Source organism: Ursus arctos, unplaced genomic scaffold (assembly GCF_023065955.2).
Source record: "Ursus arctos isolate Adak ecotype North America unplaced genomic scaffold, UrsArc2.0 scaffold_27, whole genome shotgun sequence".
Classification (NCBI taxonomy): Eukaryota; Metazoa; Chordata; class Mammalia; order Carnivora; family Ursidae; genus Ursus; species Ursus arctos.
In genome coordinates, this window is record NW_026622952.1 from 34212730 (window position 1) to 34232042 (window position 19313).

Here is a 19313-nt window from a genome sequence, read left to right on the forward strand (position 1 = left end):
TTATTGCCGAATACAATGGGGAATATTCTCACAGGATTCACTTTTTTCATTCCCAAATACGGTCTGAGAAGTAAAGAAAATTTCTCCCTTTCTTCTCCAAACCTCATGTGGATGCCAGGTCAAAACCATCTGGTTTTGATAGTAATTTTTGCAGAATTTTTTTAGACCTGAGAAGCATATTCCCGAGGCTGGATGACCTGGCCGAGAGTCACAGGATGAGGAGGGCCTGGAATGACACACAGAAATAGGAGCCTTCTGGAGAATTCGATGATAAAATAATTCTCTCGTAAGAAAACTCGTGGTGTACTTTTCATACGGCTGACTTCCAGTGCCCACTGGTCTGTTTCTTCATTTGATTGTGGTGGAGTCTCCAGATACACTAAGCGTTGTGTTGGACCTTGAGACGGGCACAAAACAGTTCTGGGCTCAAAGGTATACGTTAGTCCCAACATACCCTTGTCAGTGTTTTATATTTTCTGTGCGGCAATGGAAAAGCCATTGTTGACCTTGGAAAGAAGGCATCTTATCAGAACCTAAAAAGCAGATTTTTACCAAATCCGAAACCACCTGTCCCACTTTAGACAAAATAGGTTGACAAAGACCTTTTGTGCTCGTCTAGTTAGTGTCCAAGAAGTTTTTGCACGTGTGTTTCAACATACCTACTTGGAGGCCTAGTTTTACCTAAAGCAATCGTCCTCACACAGATGACACCATTTGTCTGTAAACAGTTTCAAAATACATCATTTAAACCATCTTTATAGCTTCTTTCTGGGCTTACATACTAGAAAGCCATCTAAAATTATTGAAGATCAGTGTTTTGATTTGATTTGATTTGATTTTTTGAGAGAGTGTGTGAGTGGGTAGGGAGAGGGGCACAGGGAACAAGGGAGAGAATCTTAAGCAGACTCCACACCCAGCACAGAGCGTGACACAGGACTCGATCTCACAACCCTGAGATCATGACCTGAACCAAAATCAGCAGTCAGATGCTTAAGCAACTGAGCCATCCAGGGGCCCCAAAGACCAGTGATTTTAAAATGTAATAGGTAGTGTCTCCAGGGCACTGATTTGATATGGATAGTCATTTAGACAGAGGAAGGGGAAGTGTACTGAGTTTTAAAGTCAGTGGCCAAAAAAATACAATTAAATTCTTTTTCTCTTGCAGCAACATAATTAAATGTATGTATGAAGTTAGAAACTCTTTCAAAGTAAAGACTTAGTCTCCAGTTCCACTAATATTGATGAATAGTGTATTTTTGAGTATTACATCTTCGTTTTCAACAATATCTCAAAGTCGCATTTTGCTTTAAGAAAGATAATAATTTCATAGCAATTCAAGCCTAGCTTGTGAAAGAGTTGTTTGCCAGGGTTACCAAAGCAGATGGACATCACGTTGGAAACTTCTCAGCTTTTGGAAATTGAGATGCCTGATTCGTGGTTGGCAGGTGTCTAGCCAAGTGCTAGCTTGTTGTTTTGCTCATGGTAGATGTGTGCTTTCAGTGTCGGGGCTACGATCAGAATCTTCAGGGTCAGGCAGGTGCAGGTTCGAAACCTGCTTGAAATGACCCAGACTGCTTTGAATAAAGCTATGGCACCTTTTCCAGAAATGGTTTTTATTTTGGCCCCTGTGATTTTCAACTTTTATTATTAGTTTATTAGCTATAGGTCTTTGGCCGAGGTACTTAATTTCTGAGAATCACTTTCCCCATCAGCACAGGGCTCACCATTTTATTTGTTTTACCATATTTATTGAGCAACGACTATGTGCCAGGAACTTTCTAAGTCGTGAAAATACAGAGGTGAATAAGATTTCATGGAGCTCGCATCCTGATGGGAAAAGACCAACAGTAGATTAGTTCTGTGGGTATATCATTCTTATTCATCACCTTAGTGTGTGAGACACACAGCTTTTTCAGTCTGTTTCTGTCTATATGTTATTTAAAGCTCTCATGCCTAGAAACTTTACGCAGATGACTTAGGTCTCTCCCTGCCCCACCCCTGCCATTTAACACGATACTGCGGCCTGGCAGGAAGCTCCTTGTGGTTCAGTCTTCTCCACCAAACCACTGAGTTTTCGTGCTGTCTCTTCCTTCCTTGTTGATGGCCATGTTACCGCTAAGACAGCCTTCGTTCCTACCTGCGTGGCCTCTTCAGGTCCAGCCATACACGCTGCCATTTCCAAGCGACTCGTGAAGCTGTAGGAGTAATTCTGCTTCTTTCAAATCACATGGAGGCACAGAATCTCAAGGAGACTCTAAGTAAAACCCCTACATGCTCCGTGCATCCGTTTGCTCTTGGGGATCCCCATGCCTCCTCAGGCCTCTGTCTGAGGTTTAGGGTACAGGTGTCTACTTCTGTCAGGCTCTACTGATACACTCTGTAGCGTCTGCTTCTCCAACAAGCCAGGGGCCGGGCTTGTGTGTCTGAGACACCGTGAATCTTCTGCCCTCATCGAACCGCTCCCCATTTCCCTCCTCCTAGATAATAAAATGAGAAATTTTTCTGATCTAAGACAAACCTTTAATCTCTTAATTTCTGTTTCTTTCACACGTTTTGCTTATATCTCGAATCCTCTCTACGTCTGCTTTTCCTCGGAGGTTCTTCTTGGTATCAAAGACTAAGGCGAGGGAATGGAATCTGCCCTTGGCCGTGGGCCGCCATACTAGTTGCTGTCCACATGCTGCCTGTTTCTGTCCACAGTTTCATCAGGTAGTGCTCTCTGCTATTTCTGGACCCTCACGTGTGGCGTGGGAGTGGTCGACAGAGCCTCATCCCTCTGTGGGGTCATGCCAGCCCCCCGAGATGCTGGCCAGGCTCTCCGTGGGCCCCATGGAAGCCTCTGTTTGATCAGCTCCCCTCCCGCGGATTTCCTTCTCATCTGGAGGGAAACCCATTTCTTCTCACCCCGTATTTCTCCCAACCGTGATGGCTGGACCCCAGTAGACAGGGCTGTCGTAAACCAACTAGAGACCTGGGCTATGTCTGCCTCTCATTTTGTCTCCTGTCTTCCGGGGGCAACGCGGTGAAGCAGCCGCTGGAATTGAGAGAAGTAGAGCAAGGACAGCTGAAGGGGGGGCGGCAGGAGTTTCAGGAGGAAAAACACACTTTAAAGAGTATTGTCCGATTTTAACCACCCACGCAAGATGATAAACAAGAACTGATTGTAAGAAGCGCTTTGAAGAAAGCAAGCATGGTGGTGTGGGTGTGATGGAGAGTGACCAGTCAGTGTCCAGTGCATGGAACTATCTATCGCTTTCTCCAGGAGCCGTGTGTATGCACGCTTCAGACTGCCTTGTTAAATCCTCTCCAGTGGCGTCCAGGAAATAGTCTGTTCCTCTGGGCTGCTGAACACCTTGCTCACTCTTCATGCATAATCCTTTAAAAAAAGGAAGAATTCAGGGGCGCCTGGGTGGCTCGGTCGGTTAAGCATCTGCCTTCAGCTCAGGTCAGGATCTCAGGGTCCTGGGTTCGAGCCCCACGTTGGGCTCTCTGCTCAGTGGGAACCTACTTCTCCCTCTCCCTCTGCCCCTCTGCACCCCTCGTGCTCTTGCTCTCTTTCCCTCTCTGTCTCAAATAAATAAAGTCTTAAAAAAAAAAAAAGAAGAATTCAGATCAGGGGACCCACCACCGCTCACAGGTCAAATCCAGCCTGTTACCTGTTTTTGTAGTGATCGTGAGCTAGGAATGGTTTTTACACCTTTAAGTGACTGAAAAAAAAAGAAGAAAGAAAAAGAGTATTTCATGACATGGGAAAATTCTATGAAATTAACATTTCAGTGTCCATAAATCAAGTTTTATTTGAATACAGCCACACACAATCATTTATGTGTTCTCTGTGGCTGCTCTCATGAGCGGGCATGGCCAGAAAAGGCTAAGGTGTTTACTGTTTGGTCCTTTATAAGAAGAGGTTGCTTGCAGCTCATCTGAATGATCAGGTTCCTGCTTGGTCTGGTATAATCCATCTTCTCATCCAGAGTCCCTGCCCATGTGTAAAACTGCCAATATCAAGTTTGTAAACCTGGGAATTCATTTTGCAAACATCGGTTTTAGAAGCTGTTACATTTTGAATTGGGATTTAAAGTCCTCAAATGATTCTTTTTGGTTTTTTGGAATACAGGTTCCGATACGTGCCTTTGGAAAGACAAACACCTAATGCTCTTGGGCCCTTACCTGGTGTTAGAGACTAATAGACACGCGGCATGTGTGTTACTTCATTTACTCCTCAAAAATGTCTACACAGTAGCTGCTACTCGTATTCCCATTTTACAGATGGTAAAACCAAGATGCAGAAAATTTGAGTCATTCACCAAATATCATCCAGCTCATTATAGGTGAAGTTTGGACTTGAACCCAGACAGTTTGGTTCCAGAACCCACATTCTTAATAACCATGCTGAATAGGAATATGGTAGGAGATTCAAAAAATGCTGTTTCCAACGTAACATTTAATTGAGACTATAAACTTTAAAATTTGCCTTATAAAGTACTTCCATGAGGGAAAATGGATTCACAGTACAGTTACCAGTATAATTTATAGAAGTAGCAATTTATCATTTGCATCTGTTCTAATTTTGTGGTTGACACAGCATTTTTTAAGGATTTTATTTATTTATTTACTTGACACAGAGAAAGCACAAGCAGGGGGAGCGGCAGGCAGAGGGAGAAGCAAGCTTTCCACTGAGCAGGGAGTCTGGTGGGGGCTCGATTCCAGGACCCTGAGATCATAACCTGAGCCGAAGGCAGACGCTCAACCAACTTAGCCACCCAGGCACCCTGACAAAGCATTTTTACAGGCATTAACTGGTTTACAGCCTTGTGAGATAAGCAAATCATTAGCTCCATTTTACAGAGAAAAACAACAAACCTGGGGCTTCGTAGGATCACGTATCTAGGAAATGATCCACCAGGAACTTAAACTCAGATCTGATTTCTGCTCCAGAATTCTTCCCACTATACCTGTGTTAGGCAAACTTTCATGATTTTTGCCCTATTTCTCCTCCAGCTACACGGTTAGTCACTTAGTAATTTTCTGGAAATGGATTCTTTGTGACCTAAGAACCTGATTAGCCCTCGGGATAATATACATAAGCAGTAATGTACATAAAATCATGAGTTTGAGTCCTCTTTCATTTATCCAGCACTTCCGTTGTGCTTACTATAGTCCAAGCACTTTAAAGTATTAACTCCTTTGAGCCTCATAGGAACCCCCAAAGGGTAGAGGCTATTATTGTCCCCATTTTACAGATTAAGAAACCAAAACACAAAGAGATGAAGTAACTTGCCCAAGGACATATATACCTAGTAAGCAGTGAATCTGGATTTGAACCTCAGCAGTCTAGCTTCCAAGTTCTGTCCTTTGAAAACCCCTAAGTTATTTGATATATTCAATTTATTCTCTGATACATTAAAATAAGTACATCAGAGTAAAATTGAAAATATTCAGCTGTGTACCATCTATAGTCATCTTTCACAAAACCTGTATCATACCATAGTGGAATATTCCAGAATACCCATAACCTCCTGAATATGTGAGAGAGAACACAGTCTGTTGACTTCACCAGACATGTTATTAGGGAAAATGATAATACATGTTAGGACACAAAGTCAATACACAGCAACTTACTGGTATAATATGAAATATAAACCATGAAAAACATGTTGCTTTTTTCTTTAATTTGGGGACTTTGATTGTTAATGGGAATCTTAAATTAGCAATTTTTCCTGAAGAATTTCTTCTACAGCACCCTGGTCATGGGATCATTTCATGTCTGCTCACACATTTTCAGAATAAGAAGAATGTACAACTTGTGGAGGCACTTTCCTCCACGGCCAGCCGGCTCAGGTGTTAGAGACTGTTCTGTATCGGATCTAAACCTGCTTCACCGACCCCTTCATTTATTTCGGTTGGTTATAGAAGTGTTCTGTGATTCCATCCTCTTTCTCCCCCTTCGCCGCTTATGTTTGACATCAGCTAAAAATAAAATTAGTTTGCATCCCTCGAGACCTGACCAGCTGCCTGTGGCCAAGCTTGATAGTGCTTGTTAGTGGGAGAGCAGGCTGGGGTTAGGATGTTTCCGTGGACTTCCAGAAAATACATCAGTCTGCGGAACATCACCGTGATCGTGCATACTCGGGTTTATCCGAGTACGTGGTCTCACATAGCAGTAAATACACCTGTAGCTGTAAAGTAACGTGATTTGTCGTAAGTGGAATGAGAATATGTTCTTAATGCAGTTCCTACGAGGAAGTTCCAGAATGGTTCTGTGCAGGAAATGGTATGATTAGCAAACCTTTATAGCATCTCAAGATATCTACTTGAAGGGATGGAATAATCAGTGTGCATCAATACTTCTGTATACTTACAAGTCAACTTCTGTCGTCAGAGTCACCATTATGAGTTAGTTAAGATATTTCCATAATTGTTAATTTTTTTAATTACATGAGGTAATTAGAGAGAGAGACAGAAGACAGAGGGAAGAACTAATGCATAGCGTTGTCTGTCTCCCACACGTTAGCATGTATGTATCTTCTGATGATATTCTCTTGTTCCGCAGGCATTTCCTATTCAAAACAGGAACAGGGACAACGCCGCTGTTCAGCACTGCAACCCCAGGATACACGATGGCATCTGGCTCTGTCTATTCACCGCCTACTCGGCCACTGCCTAGAAATACCCTATCAAGAAGTGCTTTTAAGTTCAAGAAGTCGTCAAAGTATTGTAGCTGGAAATGCACTGCCCTGTGCGCTGTAGGGGTCTCCGTGCTCCTGGCAGTACTCCTATCATATTTTATAGGTAAGAACACAGTTGGACAATTACTGTGTACGTCAGCATGTTATACTGTGGTCGTGTTGCTTTTACGCATTTATGTGGCCGAGAAGTATATTACGAGGTTTATTTTCTGGAGGAGGGATTAGTTAATACCTTATCAGTCCACAGAGCACCTCAGGTAATCTTCGGGCAAATGTGGATAAATAGAAAAGCTGTATTTGCACAAAGAACGAGGTCTATTCTTGGCCGCAGACTAGAGCGTGAGCTTGTGTTTGGCGTATCCCTCTTGAAACATGGATTGGTCTGTGACGTCTCATGTACACAGTCATTCTTGCACTTGCAGGAAGAGACACTACGCAGGGGTCCCCTTCGATGCGTATTCAATAGGGAGCTGTCTGCTACTTGTACTGTATTACACCTCTTTCAGCTACCTCAGCTATCTAACTCAGGACCATCATCTTGCACTCAGCAGCACTCTCCAGAGAACTGTGCGTCCATGAGACAATGAATGGCTTACATACTCACTCACATATGTGGATTTTTCATCTTTTCTGATGTCATATTGATCACGGTTTTCATTTCATAGTAACCCAAATGGTGGGAGCGGCTAATAGAAGTTGTAAATAGTGCTTTTCTTTAACTGTCTCATGACACGTATGAACATTTGGGCTATTGGAAATGGCTCTTGGAAATGCCGGAAACGGCCACATCAGACTTTGCTCTGCTGGTGAGTGTGGAAAAGGCATACCACGTCGAAATGCTAGTGGTGTCCACCGAGATTCATCACAAGCGATATGGTTTACCCAACAAGAGCCCGGCCCGTGATGCGTCCTCAAGTTTACAACGCAATTTGTGATGCCCGTGAGATTCTAGAACCGAATACGAGTGTTACGGAGCCGTATGTAGAATAGTATGAGGCTTTCACCGTGAACCCGGTTCTGTCATTCACTACCATACTCCTTATAAATGCTGTATTTTGGAAAGTGAGACAACCATTTTGAGTCACAACACTTAAGAGAAATAGAGAATTGTAGAGCATGAAGGAATTTTAGAGGTAACTGAATCAGAGATGGCATCTCTGGGGCATGGCGTGTACTGTTACTTCCGATCCTTTGGCCGTGGCAGACATCACTAATGAATCAGGCCACGCTTTCCCACTGAACCTGGAGACAGCCTCATTATCCCCGCCACGTAGAGCCGCTGTCCATCAGAGGTGAGAACTTCTTGTCGTTTTTCAATCTGAGTGAACTCCGTCCTCGTAAAAATGCTCCAGCCAGGTACCCCAAGGGTTGTCGCCTGGCCAAGATCCCACGCTCATGAACCAACACTATGCTCTTTCATAACCCCAGAGGTAAATGAGGAATATCACAACAAATAATCGGTATGCAGAGACAGATTCCTAGTATTCAGCTAGAGAATACCTAGCCGAGAAGAGAATCTCTCCTCGTTAGTGGTATAAATTATCTGTATCTGTCAGCATTGTGCTGCTAAAGAATTTTAAAAGGTTCTGCAATGCACCAGGCATAAATGGGGTGTAATAAATGAAGCATATGTATTTGTAGGGGATTTGTAGGGGATTTTTTTTTTAGCATGGTACATGCCAGACAGATCGAGAACCACTACGCGGGGCTGGAGGTCAGTGTCTGTGTTGTTGCTTTGGTGCTCGGCGTCCTTTCTGATCGCCGTACCAGCCGTGCAATATTTGGAATATCAGTTCTGATACCGTGTAGTTTTATTCGCAGTGGGTGCTAGCAGGAAACATGGCCTGCTTTCCTGTTTCATAGGTAGCATCATCTTTTATTCCACTATTCCTTACTTTATACCACTGTCATCAACTTGTCCCTCTGATTTCATCCTGCCCCACATGGAAATATACAAATTGCATCGTTAATACACTCAGTTCAACAGATATTTGTCCAACATTTGTTATGATCTGGTTCTTGTGCTGAAACTTAAGGCAATGCAAACCAACTGTTCTCTGGCAAAAATTACTTTTATTGTCAAAGAATTATCTCATACTCCCATTGCTTTAATTAAGCCCAAATATACTTACCATTTTCACTGGTCTTCCTGTACTTAAATGACTAACACACTAATGCAATGATTTTGTTGTTGTGGTTTAAATCAGCGAAAGGTTTAGTTCATCAACACGACACATCTTTTCAGGCTGAACATACTGCTTTGCCCTTGAAAACAGGAACAGGGCACTCCTCGTCAGGGAAGGTTGTCCTTTTCTATTGAGCGTGGTGTACAGCAGAGATGGAGACAAGGGACCCTTGCCTGTCCAGCTTAGATCAGTCTGATAAACCCCAGAATCAATGGGGAGACTGATGTCCTCATCAGGTTGACCTCACAACCTTTAACAAAAGTGCAGCCATCCTTACATTTTTTCTCCCATTCCCTTAGAGGTCTCTTTTCTCGTATTGGCTGTCAATATAAAGTCAAAGCCTTAAGAAAGAAAGAAAATAAAAAGCTTGAGGGAGTACTTCTATCCCAGAAATTTTTTTGTCACCTTCCAGTAAGGTCGTGAGAAGTTAGGAGAATGTAATATTAGCGTGCCTCTTCTCTAAGATAAAGTTATCTCAGCAGAGTCAAGGGGAATAACTTCTGAAAGGGAGGTAGTGGGGGATGAGAACAGACTTTATTGTTGTTGTTGTTTTTTTCCTGTTTGTATCAAAATTTCAGAGAATAAGGAAAGAGTGAAAAAGAAAGCGAACATACATTCCCATAGGTCGCTGTGGACTTTTTGCGTAGGTCACCACTTGTTAACTTCTTGGTGTATACCCTTCCAGACATTTGTCCGTGCATATGGAGCTCCATATTTTTAATGCATTTGGTACCAGGCTTTCTCATTTGTCACTTATTAAACATCGTGTGTGTATGATTTTATTTAGTGGCTATGTTTAACCGATTCCCAAAAGTGCAGTGGCTGTTTTCTTGTGTGTGTGTGTTCAGTTGATCAAATTTTTTTTAAAGATTTATTTATTTATTTTAGAGAGAGAGCGAGTTCGCACGCAAGTGGGGGGAGGGGCAGAGAGAGAGAGAGAATCCCAAGCAGACTCCTCACTGAGCACAGAGCCCCACAAGTGGCTGATCTCACAATCCTGAGACCATGACCTTAGCTGACATTAAGAATCAGACCTCAACTGACTGAGCCCCCAGGCACCCCCAGTTGATCAAATTTTTTTATCAGAATAAATTCTTTTTTTTTTTTTTTTAAGATTTTTATTTATTTATTTGACAGAGATAGAGACAGCCAGTGAGAGAGGGAACACAAGCAGGGGGAGTGGGAGAGGAAGAAGCAGGCTCATAGCAGAGGAGCCTGATGTGGGGCTCGATCCAATAATGCCGGGACCACGCCCTGAGCCGAAGGCAGACGCTTAACCGCTGTGCCACCCAGGCGCCCCTATCAGAATAAATTCTTTGAAAGGGTGTACCAAAATGGTGGGGATGTTTTACATTTTGCAAAACCATGGCCAAATTACCCTGTTTACACAACAACCAACACTACTTATTATCATTATTTTTGACCCTTGCGGATCTCAGGCTAAAACATTTTATTGTTGTTTTCATTTATTACTGAATATCTTTTCATAGATGTATTGACTATTTCTATTCCTGTGTGTGCGTGTGTGTGTGTGTGTGTGTGTGTATGAATGGGCTAGTTTCCTCCCATTTTTCTATTGGGGCTTTTCTCCTCTTTTTTCTTTGATTTGCAAGTGTTTATTTAGGGTATGAGTCATTTGTCATATGTGCTATATATTTTCCAATTTTTCATTAATTTTGCTCATAACTATTTTGCCAAATACCATATAGAATTTTTTAGGTAATCAAATTTATCAGTTTTTCCCTATAATTTCTTCTTTTTTTGAGAGAGAGAGAGAGAGAGAGCGCACGTGAGCGCACAAAATGAGGGGGGGAGGGGCAGAGGGAGAAAGAGAATCTCAAGCAGGTTCTATCCTCACACAGAGCCCGACATGGGGCTCAGTCTCACTTCCCCAGGATCATGACCTTAGCCGAAATGAAGAGTAGGACGCTTAACTGACTGAACCACCCAGGCGCCCCTCTCTGTAATTTCTGATTGTCATGTCATGCCTTATAAAGTCTTTATTCACTCTAAAGAGTATTTTTTTAAATTCAATTAAATTTTCTTCTGGTACTTTTATGGTTTTTCAACAATTAGTTTTAGGTCATTTGGGCACTCTGATAGAGGTTCAAATTAGCTTTCTTCCAGAAGCTCATGGTCAAGTGACATGTGCAAACACACTTTTAAGAGGACGTCCTTACGTAGCAGCTCAAGCCTTATGAACAAAAACTAGATGGGAAAGGAAGGGAAAATACTGATCTCTAGCTGAAGATGTTGGGGAAAGACTTGATCTGGCAGGTGATGCCTGAAAAATGAAGAAGAGTTCGGTTCACTAGGTTGGATGACAAAATGGTTAGTGGGAGATCACCTCGAAGACAGATGATCTGAAGCAGGGAAAGGAAGCAATGTGAAGTGTCTGTGGTGGCATGGAGCGCTCACAGAGGGCCAGACACGGTGTTCGAGGCTGCATATGAATTGCCTTACTTAATTTTCACAACACCGCCATGAATTTAATAAGAAGATGCTATCATCCATTTAACAAGAAGAATCTATCACTTAGGGGGGCCCCTGGCCCGGAGTCACAACAGCCAATGATGGAAGCTGGACTGGAAAGTGTCAAGGACCCCACTCTACTATACCAGCTCCCCTGAGGTAAAGAACTGAAAATGGGAAGAAATTGAAGATATATTAAAGCATAGCAATGAAAAATAATCATTTCTGTTGCTGTCGTTCTTTATATAAGATTACTTTAGTGGAATTCCAGAACATGTAATTGAAGACAGACTTGTGCTTCGTAAACTTCAGTGTGTCTAGGAGTCACCTGGGGATCTTGTTAAAATGCATATCGTGACTCAGCAGAACAAAGAGTACGTATTTTTTTTAAGTAGGGGAGCAGGAAAGGGAGAGAATCCTAAGCAGGGTCCATGCCCAGAGTGGACCCTGATGTGGGGCTCGATCTCACAACCCTGAGATCATGCCCTGAGCCAAAATCAAGAATCAGACACTTAACCGGCTAAGCCACCCAGGAGCCCCAAAGGGTGTGTATTTCAAACAGACTCCCAGGTGATGTTGCTGTGGCCCCTAGACCACACTTTAAGTAGCAAGGCCATAGGCCAGCACTGTCAACTGTTATATTTGATGATGGGAACGTTCTCTTTCTGCCCTGTTCAATTCAGTAGTCACTAGACACATGTGACTTTTGAACACTTGAAATATGGCTAGTGAACTAAAGAACTGGAGTCTAAATTTTATTGTTAATTGACACTCTAGCAGCCACATGTGGCTAGCGGCTACCATTTTGACAGCGCAAGTATAGACCAGCCGTTAGAAAACTAGTCTAGGTGGGAGATCGTGAAGCCCTGTCAGGATAGAGGAGTGAGCAGAATTGAGAAGCTATAGCTGACACATAATAGAATAGATGTGCCAAGACTGATCATAGCCCAATTTCAAAAATCGAATGTTCCAAGCATGTACATGTGGCCAGCTTCTTTTCAGCAGAGTCACAGTATGATTTTCTTTAGATAACTGAACTCCAATTAAAATCCTCCTTTAATGCATTAATCTTTAAGTTGGTATCTTTACACAATGAAAATTCTACTGAACACAGAGGTGAAGCTCAATGATGATACTTAGTGATACAGCCCTATTAAAAGAATACCTGTGCTACTTTTTCTGAGCCTGAATTTATTCATTCTCCTTTTTTTCTGTTCTAAAGTTAGAAAATTAAAAGATGGGCAGATATCCAGCTGTTGTTCACCAAAGAATGGATAAAAAAGGAATGGTCTGTTGGTTACTTTTGCTTCTGTGCACAGTTATGGAACGAGTAGGAACCTTCATTATTCCTTACTCACAGAATGCTCTTTTGCCTGGTGGGGAGCTAACCTGAAATTTTGATGTTGCACCCACAGAAAATGCCCAGAAATCTTACCATAAATCATAAACATTATTGAAACATTATTAAGTCAAAATAAATGTTGAATAATTACGTTAACACCATTTAAAACTGCAACAAAATCAAGTGAAACTTCCAATGACACCATGAGGGACATTTAAAATCCTCACTAACATTTCCATATACTTTTAGGCAGAGTCTGAAAATTCGAATAATTTCCCATGTAGAGTAGCACCAAAAGTATTTGCACATGTTCTTTAAATTTCAGGAAAATGAGAGAAAAAAAAATCTTATCAAATTATATTTTGCTGACGTATTTTCTCAGTTTTTGGCCCTTTATCCCAAAGAATAATCCACTGGACGACAGGGTTTTGTTTTGTTTTTAATATAACAGCTTTGTCGAGGTATAATTCACACACCATACAGTTTACCCATTGAAAGGGTCTGGTTCGCCATTGGCACAGTTTGCAACTATCACCACACTCAATTTTAGAACATTTCCATCACCTCCGAAAAGGGTACCCTGTTCTATTAACAGTCGCGTCCCATTTCCCTCCAAACCCTTCATAGTGCACCCCCCACCCCCCGCCGCAAATATCTTAACTTTTAAGGGACTGGTTTGTCAGCTCATTTCCTAATAGCAAGAAATAACTCAGCATTGTTTTTCTCCTGGACTCCTGACATACGCTGCTAAGCAAAGAGCTGCTTGCATTTTCGATATTCCTTTTCGGTTAAAAAATACATGTGTCGTTATTTATTTCCTTTGAGCAGCTGCTACCAACCGAGTCCTAAAATAGATGTTGTCACATGTCTGCTAAAAAGGCTGTTTAACAACATAAGCATTCCCTAGATCTAGCAAAACATAACCGGTCGAATTTAGGTTCATTGCGGTTATGATTCCGTGGCAGTTATCTGTCCTACTTCTGTGTTGATTTGCATTTTATGAACATTTTTACCTCTCCGTGTACCTTGAACTTGATTACGGTACTAGCTACATATACGCAACTCAGGGTCAGAGGGGAAGCACGCAAGCCTTTTATGCTTCATGAAAAATCATCCATTTAAATATATATGGCAAAATAAAATGTGTTGTGACATCCTTTTTCTTTTTGGACATGTCTTTGTAGTAAAAGTGCTGTTTTATTAGGTGATAGAACACAGCCAAGCAATGAATTACGTACCATTTTTCACTACGGCTTCTTCCTTTAACTCCTGGTTGCATTACATTCAGAAAATGCATTTTGCCTGAGATGGAATGCTGGCTTTTTAATAATACTAATGTGATTTCATCACACTGAAGAAAAAATACATTGCCTGTGTTTTAGAGGATTGAAACTTATAAACTAAAAATTTTAAATCAACATATCAATATTTTATTTTATCCTTGGCGACATGAAATTAAGGACATATTTAAGCCTGATTCAGTGGTAAATGCAGGATTAGAATGGAACAGTTTACCTCTAGAAGAGGAGGAAAATAGTAATATGATAAAGCATGCTACCACAGCACTCTGCGGTGAGTCTGTAAATTGAAAAAAGAAAAAATCTAAGAACCCATTCTAGATAGTTGTATTTTTTTCCTTATTGAGGACAGCACTTTGTATGAGTGAAATTGTGCTTTCATATATATGTGTGTTTGTGTGTGTCTGTGTGTATGTGTATATATGTATGTGTGTATATATGTGTGCATATATGTATGTATGTATATGTGTATATATGTATATGTGTGTATATGCATATATGTATGTGTGTATGTATATATGTGTGTGTATATATGTATGTGTGTATATGTGCGTATGTGTATATATGTATGTGTATATATGTGTGTATGTGTGTGTGTGTATAGGTGTGTGTGTATAGGTGTATGTGTATATATGAGTGTGTGTATATATCCCTCCAGCATCCATAGAAAAGTTTAGCTCTTTTGTCATATTTGCACTCTATTCTGACTTTCAATATGAACTATAGAAGTTTATAGAAAATATTAGTTTTCTATATCTGACATATCACAAAGAAACCTAGCAAAGGTTGAGAGGTCACTAAGAATTCAGTTCCTTTATAGTCAAACCCGTATAATTGCATCAGTGACTTCTGAATTGAACCTAAAGTGAGAAAAAGGTTGTATACTGCACACTCAACTTTTGGACATTATAATTTTTTGTTGCCTTTCATTAGTACAACATACAATTGTTCACTTTTGAGTTTATTCTCATATTGTTTATTACTGTACATAAAAGAGAAATCACCACCACTTTCAAGAAATTAATACAAATGTCGGAAATAAGTTCCTCCTCTCCTCCCCCAAAATAATTTATTTTACTCCTAGCTTGATAGGAGGTCAGCTGAAGTAAATAATATATGAGAAATACTCTGTTTACACAGACTGTTTTTACCATTCAAATATAAAGATCTCCCTGACTTGAAAAACACCCAAGGACAACAACAATAAGAAATACCTTTAAAGCCAGCTAAACTCCAGTTTCTGCCAGACGTAAATATCTTCTCTGTGAAATACGGTGCTGTTTTCTCTGTTTGAGGCTATAATTTTTGTGGAATGTAGCAACATCTCCTGCCTAATGACAAGTGGAAAGCATAATACAATATTTACCATTTCAGTGCTACGTTGCATAAATATTTAATTGGTGTTGCATATGCCATTTGCTTTTACATTAGTGGTACTGAAAGCAGTGTGTTCGGAGAGAAACAGCTATATCCAGAGGAGTGAAAGGAAGAGTAACTGGCATATATACGATTTTTTACAGATGTGATAGATGGCTAGGTGTTTTAGGAAGAAATTCATCATAAAACCTTTAAGTTCTATTGAATCTATATTCAAATGAAGGTCTCATCCTATAGTATAACAGGTAAAATAAAACTCAAATATGTATCCACTCTTTTAATTTATTGTTTCTGCACACCCTTGGAATGTCTACCGACTCCTCACACTTCGTCTTTCTTCCTTAAAATTAAGGTTCCACGGTTCCTTTGGTGGTGCTTTGTAATGTCATGCCAGAGAAGGAAGTGACCGTCCATTCATCCATCCATCATTCATTCATTCAATATTCATTTATTGAGACAACGTGACAGATACAGCCGTGAACAAGATAACAGAGCCCTTGCTCTCTTAGAGATTATATCTCAGGGCATGCAAACAATGAGCATTTAATTGTCATCCTGAGGGCTATTTGAAAAAGAGAAATGTAGGAGACTAGAGACTGCATAAAAAGCAGAACTTACTGAGTTTGAGCATTAGAGAAAGGTTTTCCTGCTAAAGCCTGAATAATAAGTAGGATTATGTGTTTGGACAAATGATGACGTTAGGACAAATTATATGTGTGACCACATAAACCTAAACGTGGCCCCAAAAAATCAATTCTCAGGAATGCTAAAACCAATATATTATGATCTAATAAAGATAAAATCTCAATGTGTCTGAGGGGGAAAAAAAGTAATGATATTCATTTGTTTTCTTTGATGAGTTAGTATAGCTAGGATCCTGTCTTGTAGTCAACACCTAGAAAGGGAAAGAAGTGTTACTTTGGAAAGCTGGGGCAAATGGATTTCAAATTGTCACAAAAATTTATGGTCTGTTCTGATTTATGGTCTTTCTAGTTGTTCCTTTCCCTTGATTGTAGATAATAAACATATATACTCTGAGTTTTGCTTATCAAGTATGCCCAGAAGGTCGTTTTAAAACTGTGAAAAGAAATGGTTTCTGAGTTCTTAATAAACATTCCTGAGTACTCTATTAATCTGTTCTGAAGAAATTTAAGAAACATATGCTTCTTGTATTTCAAACGTTGCTGGGAAATGAAAATCACATTGCTCATTTGATAACCAAAGAGCTCAGCATGTCCAATTTCCTTTATTGAGTTGGACCTAAAAGGCATTACTTTAAGACCCTTCCATTATGCATTTTAAGCACATATCAAACGGAATCAAAAAACAGTTTATCTAGACCCACTTCTGTATAATACCAAGATGGCTTTTGAGATAGTATTCAGTGTTTTTAAAGATGAGAACTTCCAGTCTTTCCTTTACCTGTTGAATATTCTCACTGGTGACCTACTCAGGTTTCCAGAGACAGAACTAAAGCTCCTCTCCTGGTGGCGGTCTTCATCGGCAGGGCTGCCATGACGTGGGCTGGCTCCAGCCTGGAATTGTCCTTTCTCCCTAATACTTGACCCACACACTGATCTTGCCCTTTCTGCCTTACTAGTGAGCTTTTTGTCCCCTTTATCACTTTTCGTAGGCCTTCTTGTGCCCCTAGAGAAGAGAAAGTCTTCCACGTGTTACCGAACATTTCCCAGAGCTGTAGAAGGACATCCAAGGCTACCTTGAAGATCACCGCGTGTGATTCTAGAATATGGGGCCCTTCATTCTTTTTTAAAAAAAGATTTATTATTGGGGCACCTGGGTGGCTCAGTCGGTGAAGTGTCTGCCTTCTGCTCAGGTCGTGATCCCAGGATTCTGGAATCGAGCCCCACATCAGGCTCCTCTGCCTCTGCCCCTCCCCACTGCTCATTCTCTCTCGCTTGCTCACTCTCAAATAAATAATTTGAGAGAGAGAGAGAGAGAGAGAGAGCGCGCGTGCATGCCCCCACACACCAACAGGGGGAGGGGCAAAGAGAGAAAACCTTCAAGCAGACTCCCCGCTGAGCGCAGAGCCCCAGGCCAGGCTCAATCCCAGGACCCATAAAATCATGACCTGAGCCAAAACCAAAAGTCTGTCCCTTAACCAACTGAACCACCCAGGTACCCCAAGGGGCTTCATTCTGAGAAAAAACGATGCAAGTAGTTTTGCATCTTGCATATTTTAATTTGTTTTTTCATAGGCATTTCCTTGTAATTATGACCAATATCACAATTTAATTCCATTAAGTTTAGCAATTACTGAATTTCCCTCCTAAGCACTGAATTCACAAAGGGAAGACATAGTCTTTACCACGGCGATCTCACGATCTTATATGGAAAAATATAATGTCAAATTTGCGTATCATATTCCAACATATTTTTAGAACACTGTTTATAAGTACAGACCTTCAAAACAGTAAGATTTGAGTTTTGTATCCCACCTCTGTCACTTACTAGCTATGTAATCTTGGGCAGGGTACTTACCCTGCATAAACTAGAGTTTCCTCAGCAGTGTAGACAGGATTAGTAATAATACAGCTCTTGGATATCTTTGATAAAATAATTAGTGTACCTGATAAAATGGAAGTGCTCAGTTTTAGCTGCTATTGTTCTTTATAACAATCTAGTGAATCAAATATTATTATCCACGCATTTTAGGAAGAAAAGTGTTAGGCCCAGAGTATCAGTGGCTTGTCCCATATATATTTAAACAGGGGCCATAATCCAGGTCTTTTTATGTTGAACCTGGGACTTTTCCCCACGATATTATTGGGCACTGTTTCTCATAAGGATTTCAGAATTTAAAGGTGGTACATGGACAGGAGAATAAATAAGTCTGAAGGACAAAATGAGGAATTACCCCATCGTATCTGAGTATGTCACGACGAAGGTCTCAGTAGATGTTTGCGTGTCATGACCCGTCTCTTTCACAAATAAAGAAAACTTCTGCTGGCTATCATTTCTACACAGATTTTAATAATGTTACTTATGGTTTACTCCATTTATTCTTACTGTTGCCTTCTGTTTGTATCAGTAAATGTTGATATTTCCTTTAAGGTAATGCTATAAAATTTTCTTTTAAAATGCATTTAAACTTTTAAGCTAGTCATCTCATGGGAAAAAATAAACGTATAAATGTAAAAATATATTTAGTTATAAAATAAAAAGGCATTGGGGCGCCTGGGTGGCTCAGTCGTGAGGCGTCTGCCTTTGGCTCAGGGCATGATCCCAGGGTCCTGGGATCAAGCCCCGCATCAGGCTCCCTGCTCCGCTGAGAGCCTGCTTGTTCCTCTCCCACTCCCCGTGCTTGTGTTCCCTCTCTCACTGGCTGTCTCTCTTTCAAATAAATAAATAAAATCTTTAAAAAAATTTTTAAATTTAAAAAAATAAAATAAAAAGGCATAGGTGGTTCACAATTAAATCATAAAGGTGATACGCACATTTAAAAAAAAAAAACATGTACAGGAATCATTACAGAGGAGACTGAAGATGCTGTCGGTTTCTTTCTTTGGGCCTTTTAATTCATTCTAGATCCTTAATCTTTTCATTGACCACATTTGTAGTTTATCAACGGAACTGCATGATGTAGTTAGTGAGCCCATGTGAGTACATAAAACCTAACCATATTATTTCAATCATTTCAAATAGTCACAAATTTTACCATTATTTTCTATTTTTAGAGTCAAGATATTTTTAGATGCTTTTTACTACTACAGAGAAATTCTTTATGATCTTAGAAAAGAATCACATAGAAGCAATGCATGTTTAAAGTGGGAAAGTGGGCCACTTATTTCTAGGAGAGGAGCGTGAGACCACCAAATACAAAAGCAGGTTGGCGGTGTGAGCAGGTACCCTGGGGATCAGAGATGACAACTTCCTTTGTATTTTGCTTTGAAATAAATGTCCGCAAACGCTTCATAAATATCCATTAATA

At 40.6% G+C, this 19313-nt stretch overlaps 1 protein-coding gene across 5 annotated transcripts in view; it reads left to right on the forward strand.

The window, feature by feature from the left end:
* TENM3 (teneurin transmembrane protein 3) overlaps positions 1-19313 on the forward strand; it is a 1574093-nt gene that overhangs the window by 1410394 nt on the left and 144386 nt on the right. For all 5 annotated transcript variants that reach the window (XM_057303360.1, XM_057303361.1, XM_057303359.1 and 2 more), the window contains one exon: positions 6554-6792. In XM_057303360.1, coding sequence (XP_057159343.1) covers positions 6554-6792 — 239 coding nt within the window. The remainder of the gene's footprint in view (positions 1-6553; positions 6793-19313) is intronic.